At 34.7% G+C, this 22,087-nt stretch overlaps 1 protein-coding gene across 1 annotated transcript in view; it reads left to right on the plus strand.

The window, feature by feature from the left end:
* Positions 1-9,456, plus strand: part of HTR1F (5-hydroxytryptamine receptor 1F) — an 85,653-nt gene extending 76,197 nt beyond the window's left edge. The window contains exon 2 of the mRNA XM_066347405.1: positions 8,321-9,456. Within this exon, the coding sequence (XP_066203502.1) occupies positions 8,359-9,456 (1,098 nt within the window). The 5' untranslated portion in view covers positions 8,321-8,358. The remainder of the gene's footprint in view (positions 1-8,320) is intronic.
* The last annotated feature ends 12,631 nt before the right edge of the window (positions 9,457-22,087 follow it).

The following is a 22,087-nucleotide window of genomic DNA, read 5'->3' on the forward strand; positions in this document are numbered from 1 at the left end:
CAACATTTTCTCTTATCTTTGACCCCAATTCCTCATTTAATCCTGAATCAGTTCAATTATCTTTGTCTCTTGGTTAGAATCCCTAATTTTAGAACACTGATGGAACGTAACAAAACTTAGATCAATTTTATGCCAATGACCTTTCTAAGGTTCTAATTTTAGCTACATCCTTAAGAGTTCTCTGTGATTTCTTTGCTTATGCTTCCTCCCTAGAGCAAGCACACCACTCTCCTCAAGCCGGATCAGTCTACCTGCACAGCTCACTCTGCCAAAACCCAGATCCTATCCTTTTACTTACATTCTTAAACATTTTAAAGACTGCTTTTTTGCCTAGAAAAAAGAAAAGATCTAGTGCACTCTTGATAGCGTGTCAAGCCCTTCTTTGTCTTCCTAGTAAACTTTCATTGCTCACCTCAAACCTGGGTGTTGATGTGCCTTTGCAGTACTCACATCGGACACTTACTTCATGTATCTGAGTGCAGTCCTGCCTCTTTATGCCTCTTCTCTTGCCCATACTTTCTCTTCTACCTGGAAAAGCTTTCATTGTTTCACCATAGTATGATTAATTCTCTCTCACCAGTATTTCTAAGACACGTTATACATATCTCTATAATGCCTTTAATTACATTGTATGACTGTATTTTAGGTACGTGTTTAGCTGTTTCATAAACATATTGGTATCTTAAAGACAAAAGCAATGTGTTATTTTGCTGTTTTGTTTGGCAATAGGTTTGTTTGCTTGTTTTGTGGGGGTGGGGTGATTTTTTTTTTTTATACCTAGCAGATTAATCAGCACATAAGTAGCACTCACTAAAATAGTTCTTAAAGAAATAAATGGGAACAAAGAATTATAAACGGAGGTACACCTCACAATAAGTTAGTAAAAAAAATTGGAGGGGGGGACACTATGAATACATTTTTACAATTACAGTTTGTACATCAATTTACACATTTAGACCTGGTCATTATCTTAAACATTCCCAGAAAGAAATGAATACTTCACATCCATACCAAAATTATAGCTAAACTACAGAACAACAGTCATTCAGAAACACTTAAAATCTGGCTGAATAGGGTAGGAGAGGCAAGACTTGGACAGGCTGGTCCCATATGTAGTTGTGACTGTTAAAAATTAGTAGGCGGGATACCTTAGCTGTGCATATCACCCCCCCACACCCCCGCGGAGTAAGGGATGCCAACCTTATACGAGGCCTCCCAACCCAGAGCCAGGAGAAGTCCCCGTAACTTCTGACTGTAAAAGCCAATGAGGATAAAGGCAAAAGAAGACAGAGGCTACTGGATTCCCAAGCAGTTCCCCTGAAAGGTCGCTGCTTGCACTTAAGCAGACTCACTCCCTCGGAGCTCCAGAGCTGAGGCAGCAGCTTGGAAGGAATCAGGAACACATTTGGAAGAACTGAATTGTCTTGCAGAAGCCACTGTTCCTTTTCTGAGACCCTCTCCACAGAGCCAGCAAGCAGGCACAATAATTGAGTATCCAACAACCTTGTTCACACACTTTCTCCCACTCTGGTGATTCCTTGAGACCCCATCTCACACAACTTGTGGGCCCACTCAAGTAATTTCCAGTGGGTTTTTCATACAAATGGCCTCTCTTGCCTCATGCTTTAGACTTTCTTAAAATCTCTCCAACAAGCAGCATCTGGCCTCTGCAAACCCCATACCTCTTGTTAAGCATCCCTTGTTCTGACACTAGTAACTGCAGGCTTTGGTTCGTAGTTTGGCCTATCCTGAGCACCTCCAAGCCCAGAACATGTGAGCTCTCTGCAGATTTCTATATAGCTCTTTCCAAGTAGTCCCAGGCAGAACACAGGCAGTGGCTGACCTTGAACATGCCAAGAAGCCTCAGAACCAGTGCATCCAGTGGACAGCTTCTGACCATGCTGGATTACAACCCTACCACCTCCACAAACAACACACTCAAGGGGAAGACTCAGTGAGAACCAAAGCCCCACTGAAGCAATACCTGCCCAGCAGCTCCTCCACAATAGTTGCAGCTGGTCCTTGCAGCCAACTGGCCTGGAGGTCAGTCTCTCCCAATGACACTAACAGCAATCAAGGCTCAGCTACCACAGACAGTGCATACAGCCCACACAAGATTGCACCTGGAGTGACCAGCTCAGGGGCCTGGGGAAGCTGCACCACTGGGCCCTAAAGGACATCTACACAAGGCCATTCTACCAAGTTCAGGAGATGTAACAGCTCTACCTAATACATAGAAACATGGGGAAGAAACCAAAGTGCCACAAAAAAAGAGTTCCTAAATAAAAGAACAGGAGAAATCTCTAGAAAAAGAACTAAATGAAGCCCATCCTGGCTGGGTAGCTCAGTTAGTTCAAGCATCGACTTCTTTCACCAAGGTTGCAGGTTTGATCCCCAGTTGGGACACATGCAAGAATCAACCAATGGATGTGTAAATAAGGGGAACAGCAAATCGATATTTCTCTTTCTCTCTCACTCTCTCTCTCTTAAAATATTTTTTTAATTATTTAAAAAATAAATAAGTGTAATGGAGGCAAGCAAACTACCAGAGACAGCGTTCAGTGATTATAAGGATGCTCAAAGAACTTCAGCAGCTTGTTAAAGGACATACAAACCATTATTAAAAATAGTCAAAGCCTGACCTGTGATGGCACCATGGATAAAGCGTCGACCTGGAAGTGCTGAGGTCGCTGGTTCAAAACCCTGGGCTTCCCTGGTCATTCAACTTCCATATGGGAGTTGATGCTTCCAGCTCCTCCCCCCTTCTTTCTCTCTGTATCTCTCCTCTCTAAAAATGAATAAATAAAATTTTTAAAAAAAGAAAAAAAATAGTCAAAAGTGAAAGACTACATTAACTGAAGTGAAGAATAATTTACAGAGAATCGACAGTACAGCACATCAAGTCAAGAATCAAATCAGCAATTTGAAATATAAGGAAGCAGAAAACACCTAATCAGAACAACAAAGATAAATAAATAATAAGATAATGTAAGGATCCTCCAGACAACTTAAAGAGTACCAATATTTGCAGCATGGGGATGCCCAGAGGAAAAGAAAGAGAGCAAGATATTTGAAAACCTATTTGAAAAAATGACAGAAAACTTCCCTAACTTGGTGAAGAAAAGACATATAAGTCCAGGAAACACAGAGTCCCCAACAAGATGAACTCAAAGAGGCCCACACCAAGACATATCATAATTAAAATGTAAAAGGTTAAAGACAAAGAGAGAATCTTAAAAGTAGCAAAAGAAAAACAGGTCGTTAACTACAAGGGAGCTCTCATAAAATTGTCAACTGATTTCTCAACAGAAACTCTGCAGGCCATAAAGGATTGGAAAGACATACTCAAAATTATGAAAAGCAAGATTACTTTACCAAGATTACTCTACCCAGCAGTTATTATTTAGAATTGAAGGACATATAAAGATGTTCCAGACAAGAAAAAGCTAAAGAACTGTATCACCTAAACCAATATAATGTTAAAGGGTCTTCTTTAAGAAGAAGAAGAAAGAGGAGAAATATAAAAATATGAACAATAAAATGGCAATAAATGCATATCTATTAACAAATGATGCCCATCAGTAAAAGAGTAGCTAAAGAGCTGTGGTACATTTACACAAATGGAATACTAGTCAGCTATTAAAAAAAAAACCAAGATATTACATTTTGTGACAGCATAGATGGACCTGAAGAGTATTATGCTAAGTGAAATAAGCCAATCAGAAAACGACAAATGCCGTATGACTTCAATTATATATGGAATCTAATAAAAATAAATAAACAAAATAGAAACAGTCTCACAGGTACAGAGACCAGACTGACAGTTAGAGGCTGGGTGAAAAAGGTGAAAGTATTAAGCAAAGGAAAAAAAACTCATAGACACAAACAAAGAGTATGGGGATTACAAAATGGGAAGGGTGGGAGGAGGTAGGAGAGGGTGAAGGAGGTATAAATGGTGGTGGAAAGAGACTTGGGGTGATGAACACACAGTACAATATACAATATACAGATAATATATAGTATCACAGAATTGTATACCTGAGACCCGTAGAATTTTATTAACCAGGGTCATCCCAATAAATTTAATTAAAAATATAAAATAAAATAAAATGATTAAATCTAAAATAAAATAAAGAAATGGACTTACAGATACAGAGAACATGTTTTCATTTGCCAGATGGGAGAGGAGGTTGGGGGAATGGGTGAAAAGGTGAAGGGATTAAGAAGTACAAGTTGGTTGTTACCAAATAGCCATGGAAAAATAAAGTACAGCATAGGGAACAGAGTCAATAATATTATAACTCTTTATGGTGCCAGGGGAGTATGAAATTTATGGGGATGATCATTTAGTAATCACTGAGGTGTACACCTGAAACTAATATATGTCAACTATAAATGAAAAAATAAAAAAATGATTTAAAAAATAAACAGTTCATTCTGTTGGATACTTGCCTTGATTTGAACATAATTCTTATTCTGTAACATAATCCGAAAAAATAGTTACTTTATAGTCCTCGATACTGGAACAGAGTTATTAAGTAAAGTAACAAATCTCTCACAGACAGTAAAATGGTGAGTAACTGGATGGGTTTGTTCTATCTGTCCGTTATATTGTTATTGTAGAGAAGTTCATAAAATCTTTGCCCTTTAGTTTTCTTATCTATGAAATGGGAGAAAATCACTGTGCCTACCTTATAGATTCGTACTGATAATTAAGTATATATTGCAGTTAACATAGTCCTTGGAGAAGTAAACACTTAAAAAAACAAGTATTATTATTCTAATACATGCAGCCAACATTGTAGATTCTCATAAGGTCTTGATAGAATTGAATGTTACTTTCTTGCCTTTTTACAATGTGTAAAACTATGTGTGTGTAACCCCACTTCAATTCTTTATAATCTAAAGTAAATTAAAGTAGGAATTTATAGTTTAACCTGAATGGAAAATATAATTGGACAGTATGACAAACAGACAACTAAATATAAATCAACATTAGTTTTTTTTTCGCCTGTCTGTAAAGCAGAAGAGTCAAATGTATCATGTAATTAGATCAATAAAATGGCAAATATTCATGCTGAGTAAATCCTGAAAACTTTTTCTCTGAATGTTATTATCAAAAAGGCTATATATAACTAATGGGATTGCAGGCTCTACTTAAAGAGTAATCTTGACTATTACCCACTGAAGATATTCAAAATACAGAATGCAATCTATGTTCTAAGAGTAGGAGAAACTTGTGTGACATAGCTTAAGTTCAGTAACTCAGAGGTGGTCCCTAGCATCATGAGGACTCACAATGGGAACTATAGAAGTAAAGAAAAGTGAACAAATCTGATTAGAGGTTACATTTGAATTAATAATGGTTCGTGATTTATTAAATTTTTCATTGTAAGTGTCAGGGAAAATAAGACAAAAAAGATAAACCCCCTTGTGATTGGCTGTATTTGTTTTCCTAGTTTCTTTGTTTTCTATCAACATACTATCACAGAAGATTAATTTTCCAAATTTAATAATAAAAAAATTTATTATAAACTGCAGTAGAATTTATATGACATGTTTTGATATCTTTCTTAGTACTAAGTATAATTTTATTAAACCTAATTTAAATGGTATTGTGTGATGCTTACAAAAATCAGTTGAATTATCAAATAATTCACTTTCTTATTTAAGTTGGTCCATTTTCTTACAGAACTGCTTTTTTGTTATGGAAACCCAGAAATATTCTTAGCTTCTCTTTTTTAATATTCTATTCAAAATCTAATTTGAGGATTATCTTTTCAAGAGGATTTTGTGCCAAAACTGTTTATCCGGCAAATTAAAGTGAAAAGTTATTTTTGCTTATAATGGAAAATGTCAGCACTTTTAAATAAATTCTGAGAACACTAAATACTGTTGCAAAAGAATTAACCAATTAAGAAAATATTTAGCCCTTTTCACTGACTATGTAGTGCAAATTTTATGATGAGAGAATGGGGGTAAAATTAGAAAGAAGGTAGAAATTAATTAAATCTGCCATGTTTCTAAGAGATGTCTGTCTAAATGGCTTTGGAGTAAGCATTTTACCATTGACCACTGACCTCCCACCCCCACACAAGAGCGTTTCCAGGGAACATAGCTAAAGACTGTGAGGTCCGCTGATATTGAAAGCACATATCAAGGGTTTTCATGACAGTTCCAATGGTGCCAATGAGCACACCATTATGCCTCATGACTTATGATCCAAGATTGATTTAGGCAATGTGGTCATATGGCATAACTCTCACAATGGACTGAAAAGAGTAGAAATGAGGGGATAAAGACACCTAGAGCAGCAGGCCCAAGAGCTGTCCTAAAACTACAACAAAAATGGAAACTGTCAGAAAAGAAAATCTGGAGTAAGATCATTTATTTTAGACGAACCAAGAAATGTTAGAAATGTGAGAGAGACGCTGAAGAAGTTGCACATGAGAAACGTCAGAGCTGCTCTCAATGGAGAGGAACTCACAGATGCTGTAGCAGTGAAAGGATTAAATGGCTGAGAAACAACCATATTGATCACCCGCCACAAACCCGCCTTTCTGGACAATAGCACCAGCATCAGCTGGGATCTTGTTAGAAATGCAGATCTGTTCCAGAGAGGGGGACCTAATCATTTGTGCTTAACAAGCCCCCCTGGTGCTTCTGAAGCAAACTAAATTCCAGAAACACTGATTTAGACTCACGGATAGTTAAGCTTCTCTTCTTTATCTATGATTGTCTTACTTGGCCTTTAAAAATAAACAAATGTTGATATATGTTATTACATAGATATACAACTCCTTTTCAATTACACATAGCAGTAATACTCATTTTCTGGGAATCAAGAATTCAAATTTCTCCTGTCACTCAACTTGCTGAGGAACAAACCATCAGAACGTACCTTCAATGAATATAAAAAAATAAAAATTAAATTTAGTACTGGTAAGCAAAATACAAGTAGAATATTAAATACACTGCGCTCCAATGTTTTATAATATACACATACACTTCATAGAAAACACTTGCTATAAAAATATCAAGTATTTAAAAGTATTGTTCTATTAGTTCCAACAAATAAAACATAACCATTTAAAGTAAAAATTATTTATCTTAACATTAACATCCTGAATTTAAAAAAATGGATAAAGTAAAAATTATTTAAGGAATATGGAGGTGCAATTATTATTAGTTATAACTAAGAAAAGTTATAGATAGTTATATATATAGTTATAAATATATATTATATATAGCCATAACTAAGAATAAAGTTTCAGATTTCCATCTTTTCTCTCTTCGTAAGATATAGGTAGCTACTAAAGAATTATTAAAGAAAAAGAGAAGGGTAGATGCAAAAAATTATTTTATAAAAATGATTATTCTTATGTGGTTACACTTCAATAGCTTTTATTTGACTTGTAATTAAATAATGGCATGGACTAATAAAACTCATAACCCATGTTTGGAGGGTTTTCTTTCAAAAGCCAGATCACATGATTATTATAATGGTGACTTATAAAAAGATTAATTTCCATTTCAGGTTGTGTGCCAGTATGAGCTCTTCTTATGGTCAAGTTCATTTTGTTAAATGTGTTATTTGGTCATAGATGTTATTGCAATAATGGACAGTGTTGTCCAGTTATTTGACTGTAACTAATTTTATTTCATTTTAAAGTGAATAAACTACTTCTCTCCATAAAAACTACTAAACACTCTGACATTTTTCTAACTTCATAAAATAATCATGGAATACTAGAGAGATACTAAAAATATATTATTTTTGTTTATTTTCCTTTTTATAACCTTTAGATCATGGCATAAAATGCATTAAAATCTCCTTTAGTCTCCATAAATCCAATAATAATGTTCTCAATGTAACTTTGAATTAAGTACAAAATTGTTTATGATTTTAAATACTGCCCTTAAAATTATATTTTCTTATATAATGCACAAATAAATATTAATGACATGTACTTTTAAACTTTTCTGCTGCAAAGAGAATATCATAGCTAGAATTAATATACATTTTTATTGCAATTCTATAATGTAGAGATTTTACGAAGAAATAGTTTAGATTATTCATAAAAATGCTTTATTTGAGCTGTTTTTTCAAAAATGTTTTGAAAGCGATTGTTTGCTATGTTCTCATTGGTTTCTTAAATTAAATGAGAAAAAAAAATCTGCCGTTTCAACTCATTTTTATTTAACCCATAGAATATTCTGAGAAAACATACACCTATGTGTATTTTTTAATTATCCTGAAAGGAAGAGAAAAATCTTTGAAAAGCCTTCTCTTAACTGTTTCTCCCCTCCTTTGTTACAGGTACTCATTTTTTCAGCTCTATTAATCTTTCTAAAAAGATGGATTTCTTAAACTCATCTGATCAAAATATGACCTCAGAAGAACTATTAGACAGAATGCCATCCAAGATTCTGGTGTCTCTCACCCTCTCTGGGCTGGCGCTGATGACAACAACCATCAACTCTCTTGTGATCGCTGCAATTATCGTCACCCGCAAGCTTCACCACCCAGCCAACTATTTAATTTGCTCCCTGGCTGTTACCGACTTCCTTGTAGCTGTCCTGGTGATGCCTTTCAGCATTGTGTATATTGTGAGAGAGAGCTGGATTATGGGGCAAGTGGTCTGTGACATTTGGCTGAGCATTGACATTACATGCTGCACGTGCTCCATCTTGCATCTCTCCGCTATAGCTTTGGATCGGTATCGGGCAATCACAGATGCGGTCGAATACTCCAGGAAAAGGACTCCCAAGCGAGCTGGCATTATGATCACAGTAGTTTGGATTATATCTGTTTTTATCTCTATGCCTCCTCTGTTCTGGAGGCACCAAGGAACTAGTCGAGATGATGAGTGCATCATCAAACACAATCACATTGTTTCCACGATTTACTCAACATTTGGAGCTTTCTACATCCCACTGGCATTGATTTTGATCCTCTACTACAAAATATATAAAGCAGCAAAGACATTATACCACAAGAGACAAGCAAGTAGGATTGTCAAGGAGATGAATGGTCAAGTCCTTTTGGACAGTGATGAGAAAAGCACTAAACTGGTCTCCACACCCTACACGCTAGAAAAGTCTTTCTCGGATCCATCAACAGACTTTGACAAAATTCATAGCACAGTGAAAAGTTTCAGGTCTGAATTCAAGCATGAGAAATCTTGGAGAAGGCAAAAGATCTCAGGCACAAAAGAACGCAAAGCAGCCACAACCCTGGGATTAATTTTGGGTGCATTTGTAATATGTTGGCTTCCTTTTTTTGTAAAAGAATTGGTTGTTAATGTCTGTGAAGAGTGTAAAATTTCTGAAGAAATGTCAAATTTTTTGACATGGCTTGGATATCTCAATTCCCTTATAAATCCATTGATTTATACAATCTTTAATGAAGATTTCAAGAAAGCATTCCAAAGACTTGTGCGATGCCGATGTTAGCTTAAAAATTTTTTACTATTAAAAGGTTAGGGGGTTTTATTGAGGTGGAGTAACTAAATGATTGCTAAATGACAAAACATTTAAATTTGTATAAGGAAATAAATTAAAACTAGTAAGATATGAATATGAAATGTATTGATCTAAAAATTGTTTGTTTTTCTTTTTCTTTTTATGAAGCAAATGAGATGCAGGGAGGCAGAGAGATAGACTCCTACATGCATCTCGACTGGGATCCACCCAGCAACTGCATCTGGGACTGATGTTCTGCCCATCTGAAGCAGCTGCTTTGTTGCTTGGCAACTGAGATATTTTAGAGCCTGAGGTGAGGGCTTGGAGCCATCCTCAGCACCCAAGGCCAACTTGCTCATTTGAGTGATGGCTGCAAGAGGGGAAGACAGAAAGAAAGAGGAGAAGGAGAGGTGGAGAAGCAGATAGTCACTTCTCCTGTGTACCCTGACTGGAAATCAAACCTGGGATTTCCACACGCTTGGCCAACACTCCTCCACTGAGCCAACCGGCCATGGGCCAAGATGTTTCTTTTGACCGTCATTCTAGAGTACTCAGAATTAGAAAATAATTTATTGTTTATACATAGTATTTTGCTTATCCAATGTTCCTAAAAGGCTAACTAAAGTATATATACATATATAATTAATAACGGTAGTTTTACAGATTTATGTCTTATAAAAATTATAGAAAAACATTCAATTAACAATGTACTGTCTTCCATAATTTTTATGGAATCCTACTACTCTATTATATAATTCTACTATTTTATTAAAAAGATACAATTCACCACAAAGCATACATTTCTCCTACTTAGTCACTCTTGTTCTCTGTCCATCTTACCCTGGACAATAAGGAAGGTGGAAGGAACTGACAAGGAGTCTTACTATGACTGGAATAAATGTGAGTCAGAGATTGATAATGTCTTACATTTAGATTGTAAAAAGTAGTCATAAAGTAAGTTGGGTAATTCAAAATAATTTTAGATACTAATCTTGTGCATATTTAACATATTTTTTGTTTAATATGAATTCCTAGAGGAATATTTTCTTAACCATCTATTATCAATATTTGAAACCAAAGCCTTACCCTAGTAGCAATAACTCAAAGGGAAGGGCCAGGGTGGAGGGTGTTATACTAACACATGTTTATTTAAGAATCAAATTTAAGGCACTAAGTACCCTAAGCTACTCACCAGTTATTATACTTCTAGTGTCTTTTTAAGAATATAAAATATATTTAATTTCTGTTCATATTAATAAGGTCAGTTGCTAACTATAATGTTCATGATACCTTGCATTTCAGCAGCTCCATACTTTCAATTTAAGCATTACTTCCCTTTTATTAGAGAGAACATGATAGAAACTCTTAGAACTTTCTGGTTTTCCAACAAATAGAAATGCATAGGCAAAAACTCATTATTACAATAAATATATGTTTATATAAAAATAATTATATATAAATATATATATAATATATATATCCAAATTAGTCATTCTACTAGTGCAGTGAGCCAAAGCAATTTTATAATTATCTCTTTCATATATATAGAAAAAAATCACAGAAAATGTTTTGGAAGACCTGCCATCAGCCAAGATCATTTGAAAAATGAATATATTCCTTTTTTTAAAGCTGCACCATTATGTGTATTCTAAAATTCTTCATGGGGTGCATAAAGTACATTACATTTTTTATGTCTCTATAATACATTACTCTCAATCTAACAAATATTTATAGAATTCTTATTTTATATAAGGCAATGAGATGTTCTATATAGAAAATTCAAGAAATAATATAATAGTTTTTTCCTTAACATGTTTACAACCTAAAAGATAGAATGAAAAAATTGAACACAATAATAGCAAAGAGAAAAACATAATCTAACATGGAATCTCTTTACATAATCAAAATTGCTCAAATCAAACAATGATCACTTCTGGTTGAAAAAATTAGAAAAGTTCATAAAGGATATATCAAAAATATTATTAAATAAACATAACTTAGGTAAGAAAAATGGAAGAGCAAACTCTAGATGGTGGTAACATCAGGGGTTCAGACTGCATCCTGCAAGTATTTGGTGGGGTATGTTCATGAAACATCAATAAGTTGGGCAACCAATTTTTTTTATTTTATTATTAATTTTAATGGAGTGACATAGATCAATCAGGGTGCATAGGTTCAGAGAAAACATCTCCAGGTTATTTTGACATTTGATTATGTTGCATACCCATCACCCAAAGTCAAATTGTCTTCCGTCACCTTCTATCTGGTTTTCTCTGTGTCCTTCCCCTCCCCCCACCTTCTCCCTCTCTTTCCTCCTCCCAACCCTGTAACCACCACACTCTTGTTCATGTCCCTGAGTTTCACTTTTATGTCCCACCTATGTATGGAATCATATAGTTCTTAGTTTTTTCTGATTTACTTATTTCACTTCGTATAATTTTATCAAGGTCCATCCATGTTGTTGTAAATGATACGATGTCATCATTTCTTATGGCTGAACAGTATTCCATAGTATATATGTACCACATCTTCTTTATCCAGTCATCTATTGAAGGGCTTTTTGGTTGTTTCCATGTCTTGGCCACTGTGAACAATGCTGCAATGAACATGGGGCTGCATGTGTCTTTACATACCAGTGTTTTTGAGTCTTGGGGGATTATACCTAGTAGAGGGATTGCTGGGTCATATGGTAGTTCTATTTTTAATTTTTTGAGAAACCACTATACTTTCTTCCATAGTGGTTGTACTACTTTACATTCCCAAGTTGGGCAACTATTTAAAACAGGAGGAAAACAAGAGATTAAAAGGGAAACTGACTGTTGTTATGGTTGACTCCGAATGGCAGAAAATGTTTACTGTCAATTGGCTGCTGTCTGCCAATGAGTAGTCACTGATACTTTTAGTAGAAAAATTTTAAGTTTAAGGAAATTCTAAAAAAAAAAAATTATATATATGGATTCAAGCAAATAGGATAGTTGGAAATAATTATTTCTTGTTAGAAAGTAAATCAATAAGCCAGGCAAGAGGTGATGAAGTCAACTGAAATGAGAAACTCAAGAGAAGGGGACTGCTGGTGAATTACGACCTCTGTTTTGGGCACACTAAGCACATAAAGACATGTCAGAGCTCACAGGCACTACTTAGCATTCTGGCCCAAGCAAAACTAACAAAAACATGAGGTTGATGTAAAGTACTTTTGTCTTCTGCTGGTCTCTTTATCTTTTAGCAACCTGATGCTGTGTTGACAATTTAAAGCCTGCTCTAGTCCCTGTCATTCTCTGCTTATTTCTTTTTCCCCTTCTCACCAAAATTTAATTATGATTTATTCATCAAAGGACTTGATAAAACTAAAATAATCTGTTAAATTGGTTTATTTATATCCACCTCAGAAATTTATATATTTATGTAGGGGAACTCTAAGAGACACTATATTTATATGGGGGAACTCTAAGAGACACAGCCCATCAACCCAAAGGAACAAATCTCAGTCAGGGTTAATAATCATCCAAATATACAGACTTCCCTCTACTCTGAGTTGAACCAAGGTTCAAATCTAAGAATACAATACTGTAAATGACAAAGGAGCCAAATCTCCCATCAGAGCCCTGGAATGAATGCAGTTTATTATTTCTGTGTGCATAGAGCATTTTTTAATCCAAAGGGGCTGTAACACATTACAGTAATTATCACTTGATCTATGTGGTTCCCCACATGCTGGGGGTACAGGCCATGTTACCCCTCATGAACAAATAGATATAAGTGAATTCCTTTTAATATCTTTAAACATAGGTAACATAGGACTAATAATAGGCAATTTGCACTTTCTTTGAAATTTACTAAAAACAGATTGCACATAAAATGGTATACTTCCCTGAATATTTAAGATTTATGCAATGAAATAAAATTTCAATAAAAATTTTCCAAGTTACTAGAAGTTGAGGATTTTTACAAGAAAATATATATTTCATACCAATAACAAATGTAATAATATAATAATGTATATAATTTAACTGATAAGTAGAGGAAGAATGTATAAATATCAAAGAAGTGGTTAAATATTAGATCAGGAAGGTTAATTTCCTACTACAATTTTAAATATATCAGCAACAGAAAAGTAGAAATTTTATTTTTGCTTTGTTTCTTCTAAAGATTTTCAAATGAAGAACATTTAAAAGGCAAGGTCAAAAGAGCAAAGAAAGACAGGAAGTCAAACTGCTGGATACTAATGAAATTTAATACAGCATACTTATGTATATATTAGGTTTAATACTAGGTTTAAAAATCCACTACCACTTATGAAATACAGCCTTTACTATAAAACTGGTGTGAGATGGTGGATTTCCTATCTTAATAGTTTGTTTTATTTCACGATAAACCCATGAGATCAAATTCATAGCATCAACAGCACATTCAGTTACTGGCAGTTGAAGGATTGATACTTATGTAGGACCATTTCTTATTTTGAATCTCCAAAACCAGTCTTCTTCCCCTTTCTGGTGGACTTTCATTCCTCTCCCCAACCTCACGTGTGCTAAGATGTGCATATTCCCTGCTTGCAAATAAAGAAAGGTTTCTTTGGGGCCCACATCCACATTCTTGCTTATATTGGTTCTGTCAGTTCCAAACTAAAAAATTCCCTTAGCAAAGCATGATCCCCATATGCCCAGGGTCAGTCTTAAACTTGTCCCTCTTTATCCAAGAGTTTTGTGTCAAAAAGCAATGGAACGTCTGACCTTTGGTGGCGCAGTGGATTAAGCGCCAACCTGGAAATGCTGAGGTTGCCGGTTTGAAACCCTGGGCTTGCCTGGTCAAGGCACATATGGGAGTTGATGCTTCCAGCTCCTCCCCCCTTCTCTCTCTCTGTCTTTCCTCTCTCTCTCTCTTTCTCTTTCTCTCTCTCTCTCTCTGTCTCTCCCTCTCCTCTCTAAAATGAATAAATAAATAAATAAAAATTAAAAAAATACTAGAAAAAAAAGAAATGAAACGTTAACTGGAAGCCAATTACTAGAAAAAGTATTGACTTGTTCCACCAAATATTATAAAAGTGGGGGTGGTCATCTACTTCTTGCTGACATGTTTTTCTCTACTTGAAGTAATGAACAGTTTCCTTGCGAATTTATACAAGACCTATTTTAACTTACAGTCAGAGAATTAGGTTTCCTGTATTGCAATAGAAAAAATACTTGAAGGATTTTTCCTTAAAGTTCTTCAAAAATAATCCTGCTCAATTCAAAATGTGTCTGCTTAATTTGTTTCAGAAAATATGTGTTTCTAATACACTCCTAGTAACTACAATGAATGTATTTAGTCTTCTATTTTGCCAGAAAATATTTCTCAGTATAAGTTAATAATTCTGTCATGAATAAAGTAAATGTTTTCTTGTGACATTGTGATTATTTTTCTTGGGTTTGTGAATCAATATGCTTTTTCCCCTTATTTAAAATGAGAAGCCTCTTGTGGAAAATATTTTCCAACATTGTAAGAAATGTTTAGTTATTAATATAGAATATTTTCTCTGTACAAAACATGATAGCACTTAAAATCTATTCAGGGAAAAATAAAAATTTTTCAAACATTTTCCACTCCTGGTTGGGCCAGAAATTATGGAGAATTTGTATCTCTGCAAAGACAATAAAATGAACTTAACAATTTGTACAGACACTACCAAGCTTCCTGTGTTATTCTTCCTATGCTCTACAATATACTTGTCATTATAGTACATCAATATTGCTAAATCATATGTATTAATATTTGTTCCTAAAAATTACACTTATGATTTCCTTAAATTTTATATATTGCTGGATCTACTTATTTGGGGATTCACTACCCCAAGCCAATTAATCAAGATTTTTTTTTTTTTTAGTGAGTGAGAGAGAGAGAAGAGAGAAAGAGAGAGTAATATGGAAAGAGAGAGAGATGAAAAGCATCAGCTCATAGATGCATCACTTTAGTTCATTGATTGCTTCTTATGTGTGCCTTGATCAGGAGGCTTAAGCCAGCAACCTTGGGCTCAAGCCAATGACCTTGGGTTCAAGTCAACAACCACGGGAACATTTTGATCATGCTCAAGCTGGCAACCCCATGCTCAAGCTGGTGAGCCTCCACTGAAGCCAGACAAGCCCACGCTTAAGGCAATGAACTCAGGGTTTTGAACCTAGGACCTTAGCGTCCCAGATAGACATTCTATCTACTCTGCCAATATCAGTCAGGCTAATCAAAGAAATTTTTACTTCTCCCTACCCTTGCCCCCCCACCTCACCCCCTACACACACGCAGGCCATTTATTTGTGTTGATTTGACTAAGATTCTAGTGAGTCTGTGACACTTGCAGCACATGAGCACATGTATGTAGGTGTGTTTCACTTTGCAGATGTTAAGGACTGAATTGAGAGGGAAAAAGAGATCTCCTTAGCACGGCACACTCTTAACTTTAAGATGGAAGACAAGGGTAATTCTGCAACAGGAAGTAGGAGGAGTAATTCAAATCTCAGATTTTTAAAACTGGTGTGCAGAAGAATCGCCTGAGATGCTGGTTACACAGGAAGATTCCAAGACTCTGAGTCAGAGTGGTGTCCAAGAATCTGAGTCTTCAGTAAGGTTTTCAGTTTTCTAATAAAGGTGGAGCTTAGATATTTTCTCAAGACCACAGAAAGGTCTTAGCTAGTCATTTAGGTGTTTTGTGGGGCACAGTTCTAGTAATGGAAAATGAAATTTCACCACCATTTCACTAATAAAGTCCCATTCAAAATCCAGAAAACTACTTGCTACTACATGAAAAGTGTGCCTAGTGCAAAACAGAACAGAAGTAAAAATCACATCAATATTGATGAGTGTATTATAAAACAATCAGAAAGGAAAAAAAACTATTAAAATTTATTATCAACATATTATTTAAGTTTTGCTAGGGCAATGAATAAATGCTTTTCATCACATAGAAAGCAGTAATCTTTGAAACCAGAAAAGGCTAAATGAGAGTCCTGATTCTACCAACCTTTAATTTAGTGCTGAACAAGTATTATCTATGCTGCTTTCTTCAGATTAGAGTTCAAAGATTAAGGAGAAAGTATAATACGAAGCAAATGCTCTTGAAAAAAAACACAAAAGAACTAATAAATATAAATTAGCATTATTATTGCTTTTATTCCTTATGGTAGGTCTGAAATGAGCCAGAGGACACTTGATATAGTACCTGGTCTTCTGCATCCTACACTGCCTATTTCTCAGTCTAGAGTCAAGTTGTGGATGGCCTCCTGTTTCTTGCTCTCCCTGTAAAATCTATCTTTGGTGAACAGTAACTCCTAACAGTTCTATCCATAACTACAAGAATGCCACCCTGAACATCTCCCTATTGTTTATTACATTGCATTCAAATATTCTTGCTTAGCTTTAGGGGTGTGTGTGTGTGTATGTGTGTGTGTGTGTGTGTGTGTGTGTGTGTGTGTGTGAGAGAGAGAGAGAGAGAGAGAGAGAGAGAGAGAGAGAAGAACAGAGTAAGAAAGAGAGGTGAAAAGCATCAGTTCTTCGTTGTGGCACCTTAGTGGTTCGTTGATTGTTTTCTCATATGTGCCTTGACTGAGGGCTACTGGGGTTCCTTGCTCAAGTTGGCGACCTTGGAGTTTTGAACCTGGGTACTCTGAGTCCCTGTCTGTTATTCTATCCACTGCACCACTGCTTGATCAGGCAGCGTTAGGGTTTTCATGTTAATAAGAAAAAAATACCTCTCTCTGGGAGCTTTTCCTTCTCACTCAGCACCAACAATGCTCTAGGGCACAATCCGGTTCCTCTCTGCATCATCTTCACGAGTGTTTTGCTCATCCTTGTCTTCAGTGCTCTTTTCACTTCTGGTATTTTCCCCCCATCTAAAATGATTCCCACCTCTTTTATTTTCTCCAGCACATAATATTTAAGAAAGTTTAAATTCTACTTTTTTCTTAAGACAGAATTCATATTCATTTTCAATATTGTCCTCAGTGATTCAGTAATTCCTTATCTGTTATTAATAGTAGTAATTCCTTCATGAGTGTTTGGTTTCATACCAACTAAAAACAATAATGTAAGTTACTCAAATAACACATATTTATTTATTTACATTCTTTCCATATCCATCTTAAATATTTTTGAATACTTATCTCCTTATCGAAGTGAGCCTGGTCCATTTTACTCTGTCCTGGTAACTTAAATATAGTTATAGTTGATTTATCTTTATTACTAAACTTAAGAAAAAGAAATTCAAGTGAATTATAATCACAAGAAAACTAAAAAGTAATAATTATTTTGATAAAAATAGAAAACTGAAAAGGACATCATAAGAAGAACCAGTCATAAATGAAGAATACAGTAACTGAAATGAAGAATAATTTACAAGGAGTCAACAGTGGAGTTGATGAAGTCAAAAGTCAAATCAGCAAATTTTAATATATGGAAACACCCAATCAGAACAACTAAAAGAAAAAAAAATTTTTTTAATGATGATAGCATAAAGAACCTCCAGTACAACTTTAAGCATACCAACATTTGCATCATGGAGTTGCCAGAAAGAGAAGAGAGACAGCAAGAAATCGAAAACCTATTTGAAAAAATGACAGACAACTTTCATAACATGGTGCAGGAAACAGACACACAAGTCCAGAAAGCACAGAGAGTCCCAAACAAGATGAACCCAAAGAGGCCCACACCAAGACATATCATAATTAAAATGCAAAAGGTTAAAGAGAAAGAATCTTAAAAGCAGCAAGAGAAAAGCAGTTAGTTAACTACAGGGAGCTCCCATAAGACTGTCAGCTGAATTCGGAACAGAAACGTGGCAGACCAGAAAAGATTAGAAAGAAATATTCAAAATGATGAAAAGCAAACCACCATTCAGTTTTAAATTTCTAGTAATTTTTTTATTTCTGAAAGTGTTGGGATTTTTGTGCATCTATTTATAATTTAGTCATGATTTTATGCCTTTTTATATTTTGAAACATTTTAAACAAACTTATTTTTATTTTTTCTGTCTGACAATTCCTATGTTTGAAGATATTTGAACTTTTATGGTGTTTTTCTTGCTCTAATTCATCGTGCTTTATTTTGTGGTGTGTTTATTGACTTTTTTCCTCTTTACTTTGAGCTCTTATTTTCACTTGAACTCTATCATTGGAAATTCTTTGAAGCCTGCTATGAAGTGAATTTCTTTGTGAAAGAATTAAAATAATATTTGCTTCTGTTAGACATCTGTGGACATTATCAAATGCTGTAGCAATTTTTAAACTAAATTATTGACTTGAGTTTTTTTGCTTCTCTTTTGTGGATGTTTCCTAATACCAGGGGATGCATATTAAGGGTATAAACTTAAGTGGAAGCCAGATTGTGGTTATGAATTTTCAGAAATCTTTTCTCACCTCCAATTTCAATCAAGGTTCAATGTTCAAATTTCAAGATGGACAATTTCTTTTATTTTTTTCTTTCTTTTTATTTCCAGTTCTAGATTAGTATCAGGGTGTTTTTCTAGTTTGTTCTTAAAATGGGAGTATAACATTCTGGATACTGGTTTTATTTTAAAGGGGTCACCTGATATCATACTTAATTTGAGGAGGGTAAGGGCTGTCACTCATCCTTGAAACCTTAAAAATTAATGCTTGAGATCATTTGAGTTCAGTAATGCTATTAAGGCAAAAAGCCAACCTCAGTGCTTTACTTATCTCTCAGATAACTTACTTTAGACCTAAATATGTATAGTATTTACTTTTATTTTTAAATATTTGAATGCATTTAAGATTATTAAAGTATTCTTGCTCAGCACATTTAGCTTTTCTCAACAATTGGATCACTTCAGGTACTTAGTTGACCAGGTTACCAGTAGTGGAAGCAAAATTGCTTTAAATTTGCTTCCTCTTCTGCATTCATTGCAATTATTGCAACCCTTCACTCAATTTCACTGTAATTTATTTTCCCCTTGCTATTTCTTATACTACAATTTATTTATTACATCTACAATTATTGTTCTTGAGTTTTCAATATAACCTTTTAATTCTAATCCATTTGGTTTTTAACTTTTTAAAAATAGATTATTTGTTATTATGTTATTATATAGCAAAAACAACTCATGGGGACTCTGCCTCTATAGTTTGAGTTATGCTTACTTTCAGACTTTTGAATATTATGAACCAAAAGTCTATCTACCTTTCTTCCTGTTTTCTTCCTTTCTGTTTCTTTCATTTTACTCAATTATAATTCATAAATGCCATTTGACTTATTTTAACTTGGATCACATTTATCATAAGGTGTTACTACCCAATTCAACAGTATTGATTCACCTGCCATCTTATATGTTACTAGCTGGTCTTTTCTTCCTATATATGAACAAACACGGAAGTGTTGGGATTTTTACACATCTATTTATATTTTACTCATGATTTTTTGCCTTTTCATATTTTGAAACATTTTAAACAAACTTTTTTTTATTTTTTTTCTGTCTGACAATTCTTTAATAATTTTTTATTAATTTTAATAGGGTGACATTAATAAATCAGGGTACATATGTTCAAAGAAAATATCTCCAGGTTATCTTGTCATTCAATTATGTTGTATGCCCGTCACCCAAAGTCAAATTGTCCTCTGTCACCTTCTATCTGCTTTTTTTTGTGCCTCTCCCCTCCCTCACTCTCCTCTCTCCCCCCCCCACCACACTCTTGTCCATGTCTCTTAGTCTCGTTTTTATGTCTCACCTATGTATGGAATCATGCAGTTCTTAGTTTTTTCTGATTTACTTATTTCACTTCATATAATGTTATCGAGATCCATCTATTTTGTGGTAAATGATCTGATGTCATTATTTCTTATGGATGAGTAGTATTCCATAGTATATATGTACCACATCTTCTTTATCCAGTCATCTGTTGAAGGGCTTTTTGGTTGTTTCCATGTCTTGGCCACGGTGAACAATAATGTAATGAACACAGGGCTGCATGTGTCTTTAAGTACCAACGTTTCTGAGTTTTGGGGGTATATAGCCAGTAGAGGGATTGCTGGGTCATATCGTAGTTCTATTTTTAGTTTTTTGAGGAACAACCGTACTTTCTTCCATAATGGTAGTATTACTTTACATTCCCACCAACAGTGGATGAGGGTTCCTTTTTCTTCACAGCCTCTCCAACATTTGTTATTACCTGTCTTGTTGATAATAGCTAATCTAAAGGTGTGAGGTGGTATCTCATTGCAGTTTTGATTTGCATTTCTCTAATAACTAATGAAGATGAGCATCTGTTCATATATCTGTTGGCCATTTGTATTTCTTCCTGGGAGAAGTGTCTGTTCGTGTCCTCTTCCCATTTTTTTATTGGATTGTTTGTTTGTCTATTGTTGAGTTTTATGAGTTCTTTGTATAATTTGGATATTAGGCCCTTATCTGAGCTGTTGCTTGAAAATATCATTTCCCATTTAGTTGGCTGTCTGTTTATTTTGTTGTCAAATTCTCTTGCTGTGCAAAAACTTCTTAGTCTGATGTGGTCCCATTCATTTATCTTTGCCTTCACTTCTCTTGCCTTTGGACTCAAATTCATAAAATGCTCTTTAAAACCAAGGTCCATGAGTTTAGTACCTATGCTTTTGTCTATGTATTTTATTGTTTCAGGTCTTATATTTAGGTCTTTGATCCATTTTGAATTAATTTTAGTACAAGGGGACAAACTGTAGTAGAGTTTCACTCTTTAGCATGTGGCTTTCCAGTTTTCCCAGCACCATTTGTTGAAGAGGCGTTCTTTTCTCCATTGTGTGTTGTTGGCACCTTTATCGAAAATTATTTGACCATATCTATGTGGTTTTATTTCTGGGTTTTCTATTCTGTTCCATTGGTCTGAGAGTCTATTTTCCTGCCAAAACCATGCTGTTTTGATTGTTGTGACTCTAAAATATAGTTTTAAGTCAGGTATTGTAATGCCCCCAGCTTCGTTCTTTTTCTTTAGGATTGCTTCGGCTATTTGGAGTTTTTTATAGTTTCATATAAATCTGATAATTTTTTGTTCCATTTTTTTTTAAATGTCATTGGAAATTTGATAGGAATTGCATTAAATTTGTATATTGCTTTGGGTGATATGGCCATCTTGATTATATTTATTCTTCCTATCCAAGAGCAAGGAATATTCTTCCATCTCATTGTATCTTTTTCGATTTCCCTTAACAATGGTTTATCGTTTTCATTATATAAGTCCTTTACATTCTTTGTTATGTTTATTCCTAGGTATTTTATTTTTTTGTTGTTGCAGTCGTGAAGGGGATTATATTTTTGAGTTCATTCTCAAATGTTTCATTGTTGGCATTTAGAAAGGCTATGGACTTTTGTATATTAATTTTGTATCCTGCGACCTTACTGTATTGGCTTATTGTTTCTAGTAGTCTTTTTGTAGATTCTTTGGGGTTTTCGATGTATAGGATCATATCATCTGCAAAAAGTGAAACCTTTCCTTCTTCTTTTCTGATATGGATGCCTTTTATTTCTTTGTCTTGTCTGATTGCCCGGACTAGACCTTCTAGCACCACATTAAATAAGAGTGGAGAGAGTGGACAACCCTGTCTTGTTCCTGATTTAAGGGGGAAAGTCCTCAGTTTTATGCCATTTAATATGTTAGCTGATGGTTTAACATAA

This window comes from Saccopteryx leptura, chromosome 8 (genome assembly GCF_036850995.1).
Source record: "Saccopteryx leptura isolate mSacLep1 chromosome 8, mSacLep1_pri_phased_curated, whole genome shotgun sequence".
Classification (NCBI taxonomy): Eukaryota; Metazoa; Chordata; class Mammalia; order Chiroptera; family Emballonuridae; genus Saccopteryx; species Saccopteryx leptura.